Source organism: Mustela nivalis (genome assembly GCF_964662115.1).
Source record: "Mustela nivalis genome assembly, chromosome: 2".
In the NCBI taxonomy this organism is placed as follows: domain Eukaryota; kingdom Metazoa; phylum Chordata; class Mammalia; order Carnivora; family Mustelidae; genus Mustela; species Mustela nivalis.
In genome coordinates, this window is record NC_139021.1 from 48,849,932 (window position 1) to 48,866,029 (window position 16,098).

The 16,098-nt window shown below is 36.6% G+C and overlaps 1 protein-coding gene across 13 annotated transcripts in view; it reads right to left on the minus strand.

The window, feature by feature from the left end:
- RALYL (RALY RNA binding protein like) overlaps positions 1 to 16,098 on the minus strand; it is a 687,764-nt gene that overhangs the window by 103,140 nt on the left and 568,526 nt on the right. For 11 of the 13 annotated variants that reach the window (XM_082722639.1, XM_082722643.1, XM_082722638.1 and 8 more), the window contains one exon: positions 7,515 to 7,547. The exons of the other annotated variants lie outside the window; for them this stretch is intronic. In XM_082722639.1, the coding sequence (XP_082578765.1) occupies positions 7,515 to 7,547 (33 nt within the window). The remainder of the gene's footprint in view (positions 1 to 7,514; positions 7,548 to 16,098) is intronic. 13 annotated transcript variants of the gene reach the window in all.

Genomic DNA, 16,098 nt, shown 5'->3' on the forward strand with positions numbered 1-16,098 from the left:
GAGCGGCTTCAGGATGTCAGATGGGCATATTTAAGAGCTCAGGGACAGTTTCTTGTTAACCTTCCCTTAGTTCTGATTTTAGCTGGTCATACTCTTACCATGATCCCACAAAGTCCAGCTGAGAAACCTCTAAGGCATCCCTCCATCACTCACTGATTCTGATGCTAATATTCTCCAAAAAATGTTATTTTCATCAGGATCTTCCTTCCCTTTGTTTTTTCTTTATAGACCTTAGTAAATGAAAACTGTATATGTTTAAATTCTGCAACATGACTTTTTGACATACATACACACTGTGAAATGACTGCCTTAATGGAAGCTAATTAACATATCCATCTCCTCACATAGTTACTTTCTTTTGATAACGCCTAATATTTACTTTTTAAAGCAAATTTCAAGTATGCATAATACTATTAACTATAGTCGTCATGTTCTGATTCCCAGAACTTACTCATTCTATGTAACTGAAAACTTTGCCTCCTTAATTCTCACACGCCCTGGCAACCACCATTCTACTCCCTGTTTCTTCCACCCATAAGTGAGATCATGCAGTATTTGTCTTTCTACGTCAGGCATCTGACTTATTTCACTTAGCATTATGTCCTCCAGGTTCACCCATGCTGTCACAAATGGCCGGATTTCCTTCTTTTTAAAGGCTTGACAATATTCTATTATATGGCACTAAATAATATTTCATATATATAACATTTTCTCTATCTATTCATCTGTTAATGGACACTTAGGTTGTCTTGGCTATGGTAAATAATGCTACTATGAACATGGGGACACAGGTATCTTTTCAAGTTAGTGTTTTCATTTCCTTTGGATAAATACTCAGAAAAGTGAATTGCTGAATTATATGGTAGTTCTATTTTTATTTTTTGGAGGAACTGCCACACTGTTTTCTGTGGCAGCTTTACCAATTTACATTCTCCCCAACAGTGCACAAGGTTCCCTTTTCTCCACATCATCACCAGCATTTATTAGCTTTGATCTTTTTGATAATAACCATTGTAACAGGTGTGAGGTGATTTCATTCTGCTCAAGTCATGGGTCTTTTCAAGTCATGCCTGGACTATTGCAGCAGCTTTCTAAATGGCTCTACTATGACCTCACCTTGGATAACAACACTCTTCAGTTAAAAACAAAATAGACAAGCAAACATACAATAATCTAATGACTCCACTGAATCCATAGAATGAAAAAGGAGCTCACCTTCTTCCCTCTCTTGAATTTTTAACCTCACCTTGAGGATTAACTCAGGTCCTACTTTTTGTCTAGAAAAATTTCCTGATAATCTGGCCATTTTCTTCAACTTCTCAGTTCTTAAATTAAGATAACCTCTTAATTCCTAAATGATTTTACAGCAGTCATATAATTGTCTTATGTTTTGATGCTCAACTGAAACCATCCTTAAACTGGTATTGCTTTGCTTTTTTCATGCTTCTATTATTCAAGTTTTTAATATTGTATGTGATATTTCTATAGATCAAAGTACCTTCTGGAATTGTCTTCCTGTCTTAATGCTATTTTACTCTTTCTTGTCTATCTTCCTCAAAGATCTCCCGAGTAAGGCAGGCCTTCATTCCTGTGCTGACTTCACTCTCTTTTGAACTCTATTCCTGGAATTCAACTGCATTACCAGAAATTGGATATTCAGGTATTTGGGATTTAATTAGTTGACATTTCTATCATTCGGTGGCACTTACTCCTTATGAAAAAACTATTAATATAAATTAATTGTTGCATAGTATATTGATAATAGTTGGTATTTATTTCCTGTTTATTGTGTCAGACACTGTTCTAATCTCCTTGCAATATTATCTCATTCAAAACAGCCCTAAGAGTAAGTTTTTACCTCAGGTGAGGAGATAAGGCTCAGAAGAGTTAAACAAATTGCTCAAGGCACCTAGCTAGGAAGTAACAAAATGGAATTCAAACCAAGGAAATCAAATTACAGAGTTTATGCTCTTAGGAGCTCCTGGGTGGCTCAGTTGCTTAAGCGTCTGCCTTCAGCTCAGGCCTTGATCTCAGGGTCCTAGGGTTGAACCCCGCATCTGGCTGCCTGCTTAGCGGGAGCTTGCTTCTCCCTCTGCCCAGCCCCCCATGCCCCTGCTTGTGGTCTCTCTGTCTCTTTCTCAAATAAAAAATTAAATAAAAAAAAAAAAAAGAACTTAAGCTCTTAAAATAGGTAGTTAACAATATAACAATGTATAGCATCTGTTAGTAAATAGAAGGACTCACACAAAACCTGGACAAAAGTAGAACAGTATAAATTTGGACCTAATAAGAGTGTCAAGATTCAATAACATCTTCATAGTAACAGCAGAAGTATATTGAATATGCAAATTCAGTTCCAAGACTGGAAATAAAAGGGGGAAAATCTCCCCCAAGCAAAATTATTTTTAAATATATAGTTACTAGCAATTATATGAGGATCAATTTTAGATGTAAGGCGAGCTTTGCTGTCCTGGCAATGTTCATTGCCTCTTGTTTAGACTTAGAATGGGTCCACTACCTCTCAGGGGATACAGAAGATGTAGGCTTGACTGGGTCATGATTAGCTCGCTCCCTGAGCCTCCGTGGAGATAAATATAGTAATTTTGCTATTTTTATCCTTGGTGTGTTTTGAATACCTCTCAGACAAACTCGAGGGAATAATAATTCCGAGCTTTATCAATTTCACTTTAAAATTAATCGGAGTTTGTTTATTTGTTTGTTTGTTTGTTTGTTTTAGAGAGAGAGCAAAGAGAGGGGCAGAGGGAGGAGAGAGAGAGAAACTCAGGCAGACTCCCTGCTGAACTCGGAGCCCAACTCAGGCTTCCATCCCTCCTCTGCCCAACTCTAAGATCCTGATCTGAACGGAAATCAAGAAAGTCAGGTGCTTAACTAAGTTACCCAGGCACCCCAGAGTTGTTTATTATTTATTGTATTATCCTAATACAGTGAAAGAAGTCTGAACATTTTTTTTTACTCGTTCAATAAATAATCCTCATAACAAAGCTACTCATGCAAAAATTCATCCGCTGAAATATTGATATGTACCAAAATTTCAATTCCAAAATACAGCAGATTCATATTAAAGGCTTCTTTTAAAAGGTCAGCTTCATGCTGAAGAGGTAAGAAAAAATAATTCACATGGAAAATTTCATTTAGTGCCCTGAGTATATTTTTAAAATGGCTCAGTGTCTGCAAAGTGTCAACAGTAACTTGTACTTGAAGAGAACTCAGGCATCGTCTTGACATGCCCTTTTACACTGTGAATCTTAAACATCAAATGAACACGAGCTTCCCTTTCCTCATCTGTATTTTTCATTAAAAAGCTGTAAAAGCTTTTTCAAGGCAAGACTGGTTTTAAACTAAGATTTATATCTTAGAATCTTAATTGAGATGATCACTTGCTTCTTCTTCACTTTCCTAAATGCAAACTTGATGCCTATTTTCTCCCAGCTTATTTCCAAAATCAGAATCTATCTGATGCGACATAAAAGGAAACATTTGCCAGAAGAGTTTTCTTAATCACTCTAAAATGGAACATTTCGAGGGTGAGTAGCATATCATGGGCTTATTCTTGTAGCACTCAAACCTAAGCTCCACACTAAAAAACAAGTTTGCTTAACTAATGTCTTTTACTGTTGGGTGAGTGAGATGGGGAAGAATTTTAATTTTTAAGTCTATTGTTTGAATGTATTTTATGTATAATATAAATATTTTGGTATATATTTATAATAAATGCAATATATGCAATGCACATATTATATACACATATTTATAATATAACATTTTAATCAACATGAAGTAACAATTATTTATTAAATATTTAAATTATATTGTTAACAATTTAAAATTGAATAAATTTTCAGCCTTAGGTCTGGGACAACATCAGAATGAGTTTTGATGCACCAGAGCATAGGTAGTGTGCTCCTTGTACATCATGGAAGCTTCCATGGCATACTATCTGGTCTCTATACATGTTATCCTGGTCTCCGATGGATGAATTCCAAGACAGTTCTAGATCAATGTATTTACCTCCACCATACTGAACCCCAAACAGGGAAAGACTGAGGAAAATTATATTTCAAAGATTTTCTTAAAAAGTTCCAGAGACCGTAGATGTCTGTAAGAATAATCTGTGTATGTCTGTAGGAGGCAGAGCAATGGAGGACACAACCATGATGTAGACAGTGGTTTCCAGGCTTGGCTTGACAGCCTTGGGAAACTGCATTAATTGTCCTACCCTGGGTAAACAGAATCAGAACCTGGGATGAACCTTCCTGCCTCACTCTGGGCTAAAGTATTTTTTTTCCTAATGACAATTATTTTATTAATCATTTACCAGTGCATGTGAATGAAAGCTCCTCTCATATCAAACTTAAGTTGAAGGTCTGAGATCTGAGATTTTACTTAACTTCCTTTCACAATTCCATTATCTTTTTCCATAAGCAAATATTTCCTGTATTACAACTTTGACAATTTTTTCCATTGGCATATTCAGATTGAATTTATGCTATGACATTTAAAATTTTTATTTCAAAATTAATGATTATATCACATTTAGGAAAAGAAGAATTTTGCCCCCTAATTTATGTTAAGAAGAGATACACATTTTAAGCATATCACTATTTCTTTCCATTTAAAAATTTAAATGACAATTATTAGTTTTTATCATAAAAAATTAAAAACAATTATCTATACTCATCTTGTTTAATAGCTTATTCCATTCACAATTTTTGTTTTTTTTCCTCTCCATTATAAAGTCATTTTTTGTTTCTACATGTAAGTCGAAGAATCCCCTGTTAAAGTGGAGTTTTATTCTCCAAACTCCTTCAGAGCTCTCTGATTCTTGGGAGTATTATAAATGAGTATACCTTCCACATCTGTAATAGAAGCTAACATTTATGAGCAATTATATGCCCAAAACAGTGCTACCTACTTGATTTGAATTATCTTATTTAATCTCCATATCACAAGTAAGAACCCAAAACTTGGGGGTTCAAGTATTCACCTAAACCAATACAACATGGCTTTTAAGTGTCAGACACTACAAAGGGAAAAGCAATTTCCAGAAGTACATATTAAGTGCTTTAGGACACTGACAGGCAATGGACTGAAGTATGCAATATTTAGTGCAGATCTATTCATTAATATGCTTTTTATTGCACATAGAATTAAAATTAATGTGAGCTATTCAGGGTCCTAGAAAAACTCAATGTTATGGACTTACAGGTCAACTCATACCAAAGACCATAGACCATGCATTAATTCATTTTGATAAGTGACAGATTGAAAGTCACAAATATGAATAATGGTACTCTATTAGACTACATTTGCCTGATAGTCTCATATGTGTCCACTATGTTCACAATCATCCTATCCTCTTCACTAAGAGGTGAAGTATCCAAAGTATACAATTTTATTTAAAATAACTTTCTTGGAAAGTTATATATATATATATATATATATATATATATATATATATATATATATTATATTAAATTTTCCAGTCCAGGGGCACCTGGGTGGCTCAGGGGGTTAATCCTTTGCCTTTAGCTCAGGTCATGATTCCAGGGACCTGGGATCAAGCCCCGCATCCGGCTCTCTGCTCAGCAGGGAGCCTGCTTCCTTCCTCTCTCTCTGTCACTCTGCCTACTTGTGATCTGTCTGTCAAATAAATAAATAAAATCTTAAAAAAAAATAAATTATCCAGTCCACAAAACCATTTGGGTGGCATGTTTTACCCCACTTTACTTTTAAGACCCATCTAAGGAACAGCACCCTCTTCCTACTGCCATGCCAATTTTTCCATTGTGGGTATTTTTGAGTAATAGGTCATTTTTTCGGTGGAAACTTTTTTTTCAGGGCTCTAATACAGAGTTTTAAACTCCCGATATGTTTGAAACAAAGATTACTGAGAGACTATGAACTCTGAAAAACAATCTGAGGGGTTTGAATTGACGGGTGGGTGGGAGGTTGGGGTACCAGGGGGTGGGTATTATAGAGGGCACAGATTGCATGGAGCACTGAGTGTGGTGAAAAAATAATGAATATTGTTATGCTGAAAATAAATAAATTTAATTTAAAAGAAAATTCCACATATGAATGAAAAAAAAAACCCACAAAGATTACTTAGGGTCTGCCTTTGTAAAATAGAGGTATGAAATAAAAAAATGAATTCCATCTCAAAGAAGTTGGGAGAACAGGAAATGCTGCAGAGAAACTGCATTAAGTGAGGCATGAAGGGAAGCTATTTCAGCCCTCTTGACTTGAGGGCAGGACACATATGCATTCAAAATAAAAGATTTCTTCAGGCTTAAAGATTTTTAACAATAGGAGCTGATGATCAATGAAGGAAAGAAGCATGCTCTCATGATTTTTTGGACCAGATCAACTTGACCTTTCATTTTTTTTAAATCCTCCAATAAATGCATGTACTCCACTTTTTCTCTAGCATCCCTAACAATTATTTTGATTCTCATGATTCAACTGGCTTTCTCAAAAGCTTTTATGAGGAGTAGAAAGGGAAAGGGAACCATGTTGCTCAAGGAGTGACAGAAATATTCAAGGACTATGAATAAAGTAATAAAAGAAAACTAATGTGATCATTTAAAAACCTACCCCATCCCAAGTTTCTGGTCATTAAGCACGAGTATAGTGGCTGCCGGTACGTGATTTTTGCTCCCCATCAACTATGACATGATTGTTTTTAAGCTATAATATCTTCTAGCACTTTTTGAATCTTTACAACATCAGATATAGTGCTGAGCCTGTAAAAGTCCCCTAATGAGACATTTTAATATGTTAGTCAAAGGATTATTTGGTAGACCAGTAAAAACAACTTTGCTGGCTCTTAATTAGCAAAATGCCTGAAAACAGTACATGTGTATTCTTGTCAACAATATATTATTATTAGAACATGTATTGTGACTCGAATTACTACCTGAGGAGGCTAGTGTTGGCTTTACTTAATCTGTGTGCTGTTCCTCAGCTTTGTGTTCAGAGAAGCAATCAGTGTGGGTGGAGAGGAGAAATAACAGTGAAATGGGAGAAAAGGAGAAAAGATAGATACAGATTTTGAAGACAGATTTAGGAAAAAAGGAGAAAGAAACATGAGGGTAGATTAAGAGAAAACAGGAAAACAGTATAAAAAAAAATGAGTAGACAGACTAGATTATCACGAAGCTGTGGTTCAGAGGAATTTGTAAGACCAATCTGAACATTATCTGTACATGACAAGAATATAGGGAATTACTGTATATCTCGTTTGACTTTTTTAGAGGATGCAGGCTTTTCTGTGCATTCATTTGCTGAATTTCCAAGGTCACAAAATAGCTTTGTGAACATTTTGGTTAAGTCTTTATAAAATGTAGATAACAGTGTTGCTGGAGATATGACGCATCCAATGATATGGAATGACTTGGAATATGGAATTACATGCCTGATAACACCATCCCAGAAGACCTTGTTAAAAAGTCCATTAAAGAACTGAGATTTAAAATATTTAGACATATACTCACCCAACAGACAGGAAAGGCTCCTTTGACTCAAGTCTATGAAAAAACATGAAAAACTATTTTTAATATAACAATTTGCTACACACTTAAAATTTGCTTTTATAGAAATCTGACAAAATTGTTATACTTGTTTGGCTGAAAGTGTATACTTTAGCACTAATAATAAGCTGTAAATAATATATGAAGATCTAATCTGGACTAATTCAAATTCCAGCTGGCTTAATGCAGAAGGTAATGAGAGACATTTTGGAATGGGAATGTAGCATTTAAATGATACATTAAAATAATAATACTGTTAGTCTAATTCTGATTCACACTCTCTATATCCACTTCTCTTGTTTTTACAGTAATTTGTAGAAGTTTTGATATATCTATTTATAGCTGTTGTAGTAGTAAAATAATTTATAATGTATTTAGTTACATATAGGCTGAGTAATTTATTCCGGTAAATGTTCTGTAACGAAGAGAGAAGCAGCATGACATTCATCGTCGTTTACCAAAAGCAGCACATTTGGGGGTGAGTGGCAGCAGAGGAGGGAGTCAGGTCATAGTTTAGGATCTTAAGGCCTCCTCTTAATGTCTCCAATTCTGAAGCCTCTGATTAGTTGTGGCATTTTGAGCAAGCAACTTAAAAGACTTCCTGGGAATTATTTTTCTCATTATAAAATAGGTTAGAAGTCTTCCAGTTAATTTTCTTATTTCATAAATTAATTTCTTTGTAAAAAGCAAATCAATGAGGAAACTTTCCACTTCTAATATTTCTTAATTGATAATTAAGGAAACCAGTTGGTATAGGTGTGTATTGGTCACTTCATTTTTGTATGTTCTTTCTTTTTTAAAAAATTTATTTATTTATATGAGAGAGCAGGAGTAAGAACCAGAGAGCATGAGTGGGGTGAAGGGCAGAGGAAGAACCAAACACCCCACTGAGCAGGGAGACCAACACAGGCCTATTCGGGTACTCCAGGATCATGACCTGAGTCGAAGACAGATGCTCAAATGACTGAGCCAACCAGATGCCCCTTTATGTAAGTCTCTTAACATACGATTATGGGTTAAATGTAAGCAAATATTAAAGACATTTTTATCTGAATCATGGTGTTTGAGATGATGTGATGAGTACTGTGTGTTCTATGCAACTGATGGATGACTAAATTCTACCTCTTAAACTAATAATAAAAAAAAATCTCAGGGATGCCTGGGTGGCTCATTTGGTTAAGCAGCTGCCTTCAGCTCAGGTCATGATCCCAGCATCCTGGGATTGAGCCCCACATCAGACTCGTTGCTTGGCGGGGAGCCTTCTTCTCCCTCTGCCTCTGCCTACCACTTGGTCTGCCTGTGCTCGTGCTCTCCCTCTCTCTCTCTCTCTCTCTAACAAATAAATAAATAAATAAACAAAATCTTTAAAAAAAAAACACACAACAACTCAGAGTTTGGAGATGTACACTTATGCAATCTTTTCCTTTTTCAAATTCTGATTTTATTTGCACCTCCCTGGAAATTCTTTGCCATATTGTGTGTTTGTTGTGCCCGCAAAACTAAGGGGGAAAAAGTGGAAGATAAATACTGAAATCTACTTGAACATGCTTGTTTGTAAGACACGACCAGTGCCAGGGGATCAATCAAAAGAAGTTGCCTTAAAGAAATGAGGAGGATTGGGCGCCTGGGTGGCTCCGTGGGTTGAGCCGCTGCCTTCGGCTCAGGTCATGATCTCAGGGTCCTGGGATTGAGTCCCACATCGGGCTCTCTGCTCAGCAGGGAGCCTGCTTCCTCCTCTCTCCATGCCTGCCTCTCTGCCTACTTGTGATCTCTCTCTGTCAAATAAATAAATAAAATCTTAAAAAAAAAAAAAAAAGAAATGAGGAGGATATATGTACGTGACACAGGCGACTGTAGATTTGTTTGGCTCATCAGCGACATGACAGTATCACCTCTCTGTACTTTCTATTCAGCAACACTTAAACCGTTTCCTGCTGCCTGTAGTGTTCTCTTAGCCTCTCACTGCTGCCTGTTTCTTAGTGACATCAACTAATCCAGCAAAAGTAAAGGGAGTTATCTTGACTTCTTTCTCTTTTTCATCTCCCACGTCTCAATTAGCAATGTCCTGTCAATTTCTTCTTTCTGTGACTTGCATCTTCTTTACTCGATTCCCAGGCTAATTCTCACTACTTACCTGAGCCTGGCTGTTCTCTCCAAATGTAAATTCTTTGTCACAGTTGTTCCAGCTTCGCAGGGTTTCACACAATGCCCCCACTCATATCATTTCTTTGAGGACTGCAAGGTGTTACTTTCATTCAAGGTATCGTAAACAATGTGAATAAAAGAAAGACCCATCGTCTTGCCTTTTCCCTGTACAATTACTAAAACACTGAGTTCAGAATGTATTTGGAGTAATATTTACTTATTGATTTTCTTTCCTTCTCCACCCGTCCCCCCACAAGGCTTCAGATAAACTGCCATTGCTGGACTGGGTCATATAAGGACATATGTTGCCTCACAGAAACCAATGGTTAATATGGTTAGTCCCACTAACTAGTTAATTCTAACTTCTACTAACTTCTACCCCTTCACTCCTTTCCATTATTTTCTCTCAGATGTTCAAGAGAAGAATTCAGGGGAAAATTCAAAGTTTTCAAAATGATACTGGATTGAGATTCTGATTGATATTTTATAAACAAGGGGTTGGCAAACCCTGGTCTACAGGCCAATTCTTGCTCACCACCTGATTGTATATAACCCACAAACTGAGAAGTATTTTTACATTTTGTTTATTATTTGAGTCTCGTTGACACATAATGTTACGTTACTTTCAGGTATACAACATAGTGATTGATTTAACATCTCTGTGGTTATGCTACACTCATAAGTGGACATGTTTTAAATGGCTGAAAAATATCACAAAAGAATAATGTTTTGTGACACGTGAAAATTATCTGAATTTCAAATTTCAGAGCCCATAAATGAAGTTTGCTGGGACACAGTCATGTTTATTCATTTACATATTGTCTCAAGCTGATTTTGTGCTCCAGCTGCAAGATGAGTTGTTGGAAGAAGGACTGCGACTGTGTGTCCACAATTTGGAAATATTTACTATATGGCTTTTACAGGAAAACTACGCCTGGGATATGTTGTTGGAAGGAACTGGAAACAACCTTTCGAAATAGACACTCTTTATTTTAATACATATCAAAATATTGTTTCAGAATCAGAAGTTCAGAATAATTTGAATTCCCTCTCTACGTCACCAATTCTCTGCACCTACTACTGACAGATCAACTCCCCTACAATGCTCTTTTCATGTCACCCTTGTTCTTAACAATTTTGATAGCCATAGGGTGTTGCCCAAACTTTTTAGTGTGTCATTTGAAAGCTTGTCACAAACATGCCTCATGCTAACCTTCCATGTTGGTCTTTATCACCTCTCCTACTAACCACTTTACTCCAGGAAATTTGTCTATTCACTGCCTAAGCAAATCTCTTTTGCTTTGGTGTCTTGAAACATTCTCTTTCTATACCAGAATACTATTTTTTTTCCTTTTCTCTGTATGATCTGTTTCTGTAATTTAAGATCTTATTTATCTATTTATCTTAGTTTATCTAATTCCTTCATAATGCTAATCCTGATACCTTCATCTTATAGGGACAGTCCTGTCACTAAGCTGTTACTTATTATCTCCATTATGATGACATAGTCTTAGAACAATAGTCAATGTCTAGCTTTAAGTTTTAAGACTGGTAAGAATGTTAAACTTGTAAGGCTTCCTAGACAAGAAGCTCCTGAAAGTTCTGTGTTAAATCTTCTAACGGCTCAGGAGAGGTGCTGGCTAATGTTCTATGAGCTGAACAGAAAAGAAAGATCATTGTCCGTTAGTTATCCTAAGCCACTGAAGATGAGCCCTAGGTACCCGGACCCCTCCCCACCGCCCAAACATTCGCAGTGGTGACACAGGGCAGGAAATCTGTGAGGAACTACCATCAGGCAATCCTGTCTCAATCCTGTCTTCAAAACAATGACACATTGTGTAGAGGAAATGATAACTGGCCCACTTAGAACGATGCTCTGTTTTGTAACCAACTGCCCAGTCATAGTTTTATTACACAGACTTAACTTTCCCAGCCTGGAGTTGATTCAGAGATTTTTACATCTTTTCTCATTAATTATACAACCAACATCACAGCCAACTTAAGAGGTTGTTGAGAAGAATATGAGATTATATACTTAGAGCTCCTAGTACAGAGAAGACTGTGATGGTCAAGATTATGTAAAAGATAGGTTGTTATTTCTAAGGCCTGAAACTGCCTGAATATGTGAAAAACTCACTTTTGCAGTTTTAGCCCTGAAAAGTGAAAAAAAAATTTAAAAGAAGAAAAACTACCAAGAGAAACATCCCTTTGGAGAAAATTGTTTATCAATGTAATCCTTAGAAACAGATGAGTACATTGTGATATGCCCAGAGAGAAGTTTTTCTGAGGAGTTTTGCATTTTTTTAAAAAAACAAGGTAATTGTTTTGTGGGAAAAAAAAGAATTGATTTTATCTTTTCTAAGATTTACTTTTAACATGAACTGGGTAGTGAATTTAATAACACTTCATTCAAGATCCCCTAGAATGAGGAGTAGAATAAGACAAACAAACCATAGCCTTCAGAAAAACAGGCACAGTAAGGGAATAAAATAGAATGCAAAATGAAGATCAATATTTGGAGCTGACAGATTTATACCATTTTGCATTTAACAATAAAAAATCTATATTATATTTACTGAGGACCAGGCATTATTAAAAATGCTTTCTAGTGACTGATTTATTTAAGCGTCATGATATTCTCTGAGATAGATCTCATTTTACAGATGAGGAAGTTGATATCCCAAAATGCCAAGTGTCTTACCTAAGGTAACAAAGCTGTAAAGTGGCTGAGCTAGGATGTGAACCTAGGCATGCTGGCTCTAAAGTCCACGTGCTCCTGTCTTGCCTCATGTATACTGCCTTTCATTAGTTTATTTTCTTTATTTTGTTTTTATATGCCTTATGGCATTGTCACATTTCCTTTCTTTACAATTTCTGTATTTTACTGAGAAATCTAATCTGGTCTTTCATGTCGTCTACATGCTGGATACTTCCAGACTTTTGTCTAGTATCACTCTATATATGACGTATGGCTGTATCTGTCCAACCATACATCTACAATTGTAGGTGCCTTCAACTTAACGTGAGTCAAACTAAATTCGTTGTCTGCCTCCTCCATTCTTTTCTTCTTTATCCCTAACTCAACGGCCCAATCAGCCACTCAGGTGACCAAACTAGAAAGATCATAAGCTTTCTCTTTGACTTCTTTCCAATGACATTCACTTTCAGGAGATCCTCCTAGTTCTGTTTTCTATTGCCAAAAGTCCTTTTAGTTCTTTACTTGCCTCTCAGTTCTTATTATTACAGTTCAAGTGATCATCAGCCTTTAGGTGGGCTATTAGAATAATCTCCTTAATGATCTTCCTTCCTCAGTTTAGCCATGTCTACTAGCAGAATCATCTTTCGAAAATAGCTATCACACAAATAGGGTCCTGTAATTCCCCTCATTATGCATTTCTGAGTGCTTCTAGGAAGTGGTTTTTCATAAGGTACCATAAGTTGATGAGGAGAGCTTCATAACACTTTATTCCGATGTATGAAGCATTCCCAGCGTATTTTCTAAGTCCCCTACTAAGACACTCTACTCCTTGAAGGTCAGAACTCACTTTATTTCAGGTACCTAGAGTCATGCCTCCTTCATTAGGAGGCTCTCAGTAATGATTCCGTCAAATGGCCTTCCCCTGCACCTCACTCCCATACCCCTACTTCCATCATTCACCTACAGAGTAAAGGCCAAACCATTTTATATAAGTAAAAGTTCATTCACAATCTTGTTCTAGTACCTTCCCAGCTCTTGTATTCTGCCATGTCAGTCTACAAATTCTATGCTGCAGCCAAGCTAAGCCAAATTCTCACCGTCAGGGTGGTATTCTGCTTTCTCACTCTGTGCTCGGGCATATCAGTATATGTTTTTGCAGAAAGACTTCAACTACCTTGTTTTTGTAAAACTAGTCAGTTTTTTATGACTCCAAAGTGACTTATAAGTATGTTCCCCTATGATATTTGTATGATTTTGCAGTAAAAATTTCAGTAACACTGTTACTACCATGGGATCTATTCTCTTTAGCAAAGACAACCTGAGCCTGATCTACATTTAAGGTGGGTGTTCAAAAGGGCTTAAGGATACAGTTTCTGGAATCAGGCAGCCTGTTTCTATTCTGACTCTAACATCTTCTGGCTGTGTGGCCTTGAAAAAGTAAGGCATTTTTTTTTTGTGCCTCAATTATCTTATCTGCAAAATGGGGTAATAATAGACCTAACTCTGAGGGCTGTTGTGAGAATTGGATAAGTAAATAACTAAATAGATAACTAAATTAATTAGATAAATAAGTAAATGGATAAATACCTGGTAAATTTCTGCCATCATTATTATTGTTTTTTAATCCATGAATGCTCTGATTGTTCTTGCATTCATGGCCAGTTAACAGATCTAGGGAGTCCAGGTTGGGGGACAGATTGGTGTAGCTGTTCCATAACAATTAAACCGTGTGGGGCTATGTTGGTGAAGGTATGCAACAGATGGAAATATATGCCTGGAACTTAGACAAGATATTAGGGCTGGAAATACAGATTTGGGAGTCATGTCACAAAGCAGAGTGAATATATGCCATCAGAGGAGAGAATGGGGGTCCCCAGAGAGAACATGTAGAAGAGGAAGAAATGGATTGAGATTGAGGAAAGATATCTAGGCTCACTAACAGGCTTCTAAGTACATAGATGCAAAGTTCAGAAAGGCCCATGATGGTGGCCCACGTCATTGTTAAGTTAATGCTTAGTTAACCAATTGTATATTATTTGTGGAATAATGTGACATTGCTATTTTACAAATAACTTAATAGCATTTTTTAATTATAGGAATCTTAGTTTGATGTTTAAAATTTAGTCTACATTTCATCATTAATCATTTGTAATCCAAACACATCCACATGACATTTTAATCATTCCAAGGCCTTCTGATTTAAACAGGCTTTTTTTTTTCAAGGTAAATGATTAAATGTGAGCAAAAGATGATTTTGATCAGAGCTAAGCACTTGTAAAGTGATTCTAAGGTATCTTCCTTTACTGACCAATTTGCGTGCTAAAATATAATATAATTCTATCAGTATTCTTAAAGATTCATTTATTGCCAGAAAGTTAAAAAGCAAATAAAAGTCTTCCTTATGTAATAGGGTCAGGCTATTCATCAGTAATTGCAGATGAATCCTCTGACATTCAGTAAAAATCAGAATCTGTCTCTAGTACTTATCTTGGCTGTTCTCTTCTCCTCCTTTAAAGAGAAAAAATAGAAGCAAAAGCAGCCCAGAATTACTTACTGTGCTGGTCCACCAGGGCCTAGACATCTAGAAGCTCTTGGCTGGAAAGCAAATGCCTGGTTAGGAAGAACACACTGTGTTGGTTGGTGCATGGCACGGGAGGAAGCACTGGTCTGTACAGACACAAACCTCCTCACCTCCATCTGCCCAAGGAAGTCTGAGTGCAACTCATGAGTTAGTGTCTTTGATTGAATGAGAGCTCAAGATATTTTTGTCTCCTGACCATGAGTAGGCATCGGGCATCGGCCATAGCCCTTTCCCAGGTGTAGCTCCTACAAGGGTGTAGGGTTATTACAGAGGCACAAGGATCACTCAAGTATAGCATCTTATGGTGTCCTGTCAACCACATTGAGAACCTTGTGGCAAAGCAGGGCTCTGGGTCAGATGTGATGGGACAATCTGAGATGGCTAAGAGTGGGAGCAATCATTTCCTTAATAGCTTGTACGCTCTAAAGCCGAGAGGTCAAATAGGTCTTCATTTTTGTGTCAGTTCTGACTAGCTGATAGTGGCTGCTGGGAAGAAAGTGTTGATAAGAATTCTAAAACCGATTCAGGCCTCAGGGTGTAAGATGTTTGTAATTAACCTATGTCTGCCACAGAAATATAAAGGGAAAGGAGAATGTGGTGCAAATATGTATTTACCAACTCTGAGCTAATAGAAGGTACCAAAATTTGCTCAAACTTATGAAAGGAATACAAAGGTGCAAAGTCTGCTGCAGAGCCCAGATTTCTAGACATATAGTCCATATGCCAATGTGTGCAAATAATTATATGCTCTTAATGCCTCATATATGATAATAGCCAGTACTTTTTTTCATGCTATTTCATGCTATTTAAGCATTTTTAACATATTTAATCTTCATAACTTCCCTGTGAAGTTGGTACAATTATCTTCTCTATTTTATACATAAGATATTGAGGCAGAGAGGGATTGTGTAACTTTCCCAAGATCTTCAAAGCTAAAATTGTCATACAGCAGGATGATCATTCACGCAGTCTGATGAAGGCCTTACGGTATATTTGTATCACTTCCCAGTATATCATTTGTTGGCCATTAGAAGAGTGTCAAATGCACCTCAAAGCCAAGGAAAGCCAGGCTCCTTCACTCCTATTCTGAGATCTGTCTACAATGGATTCCATTTCTCTGGGGC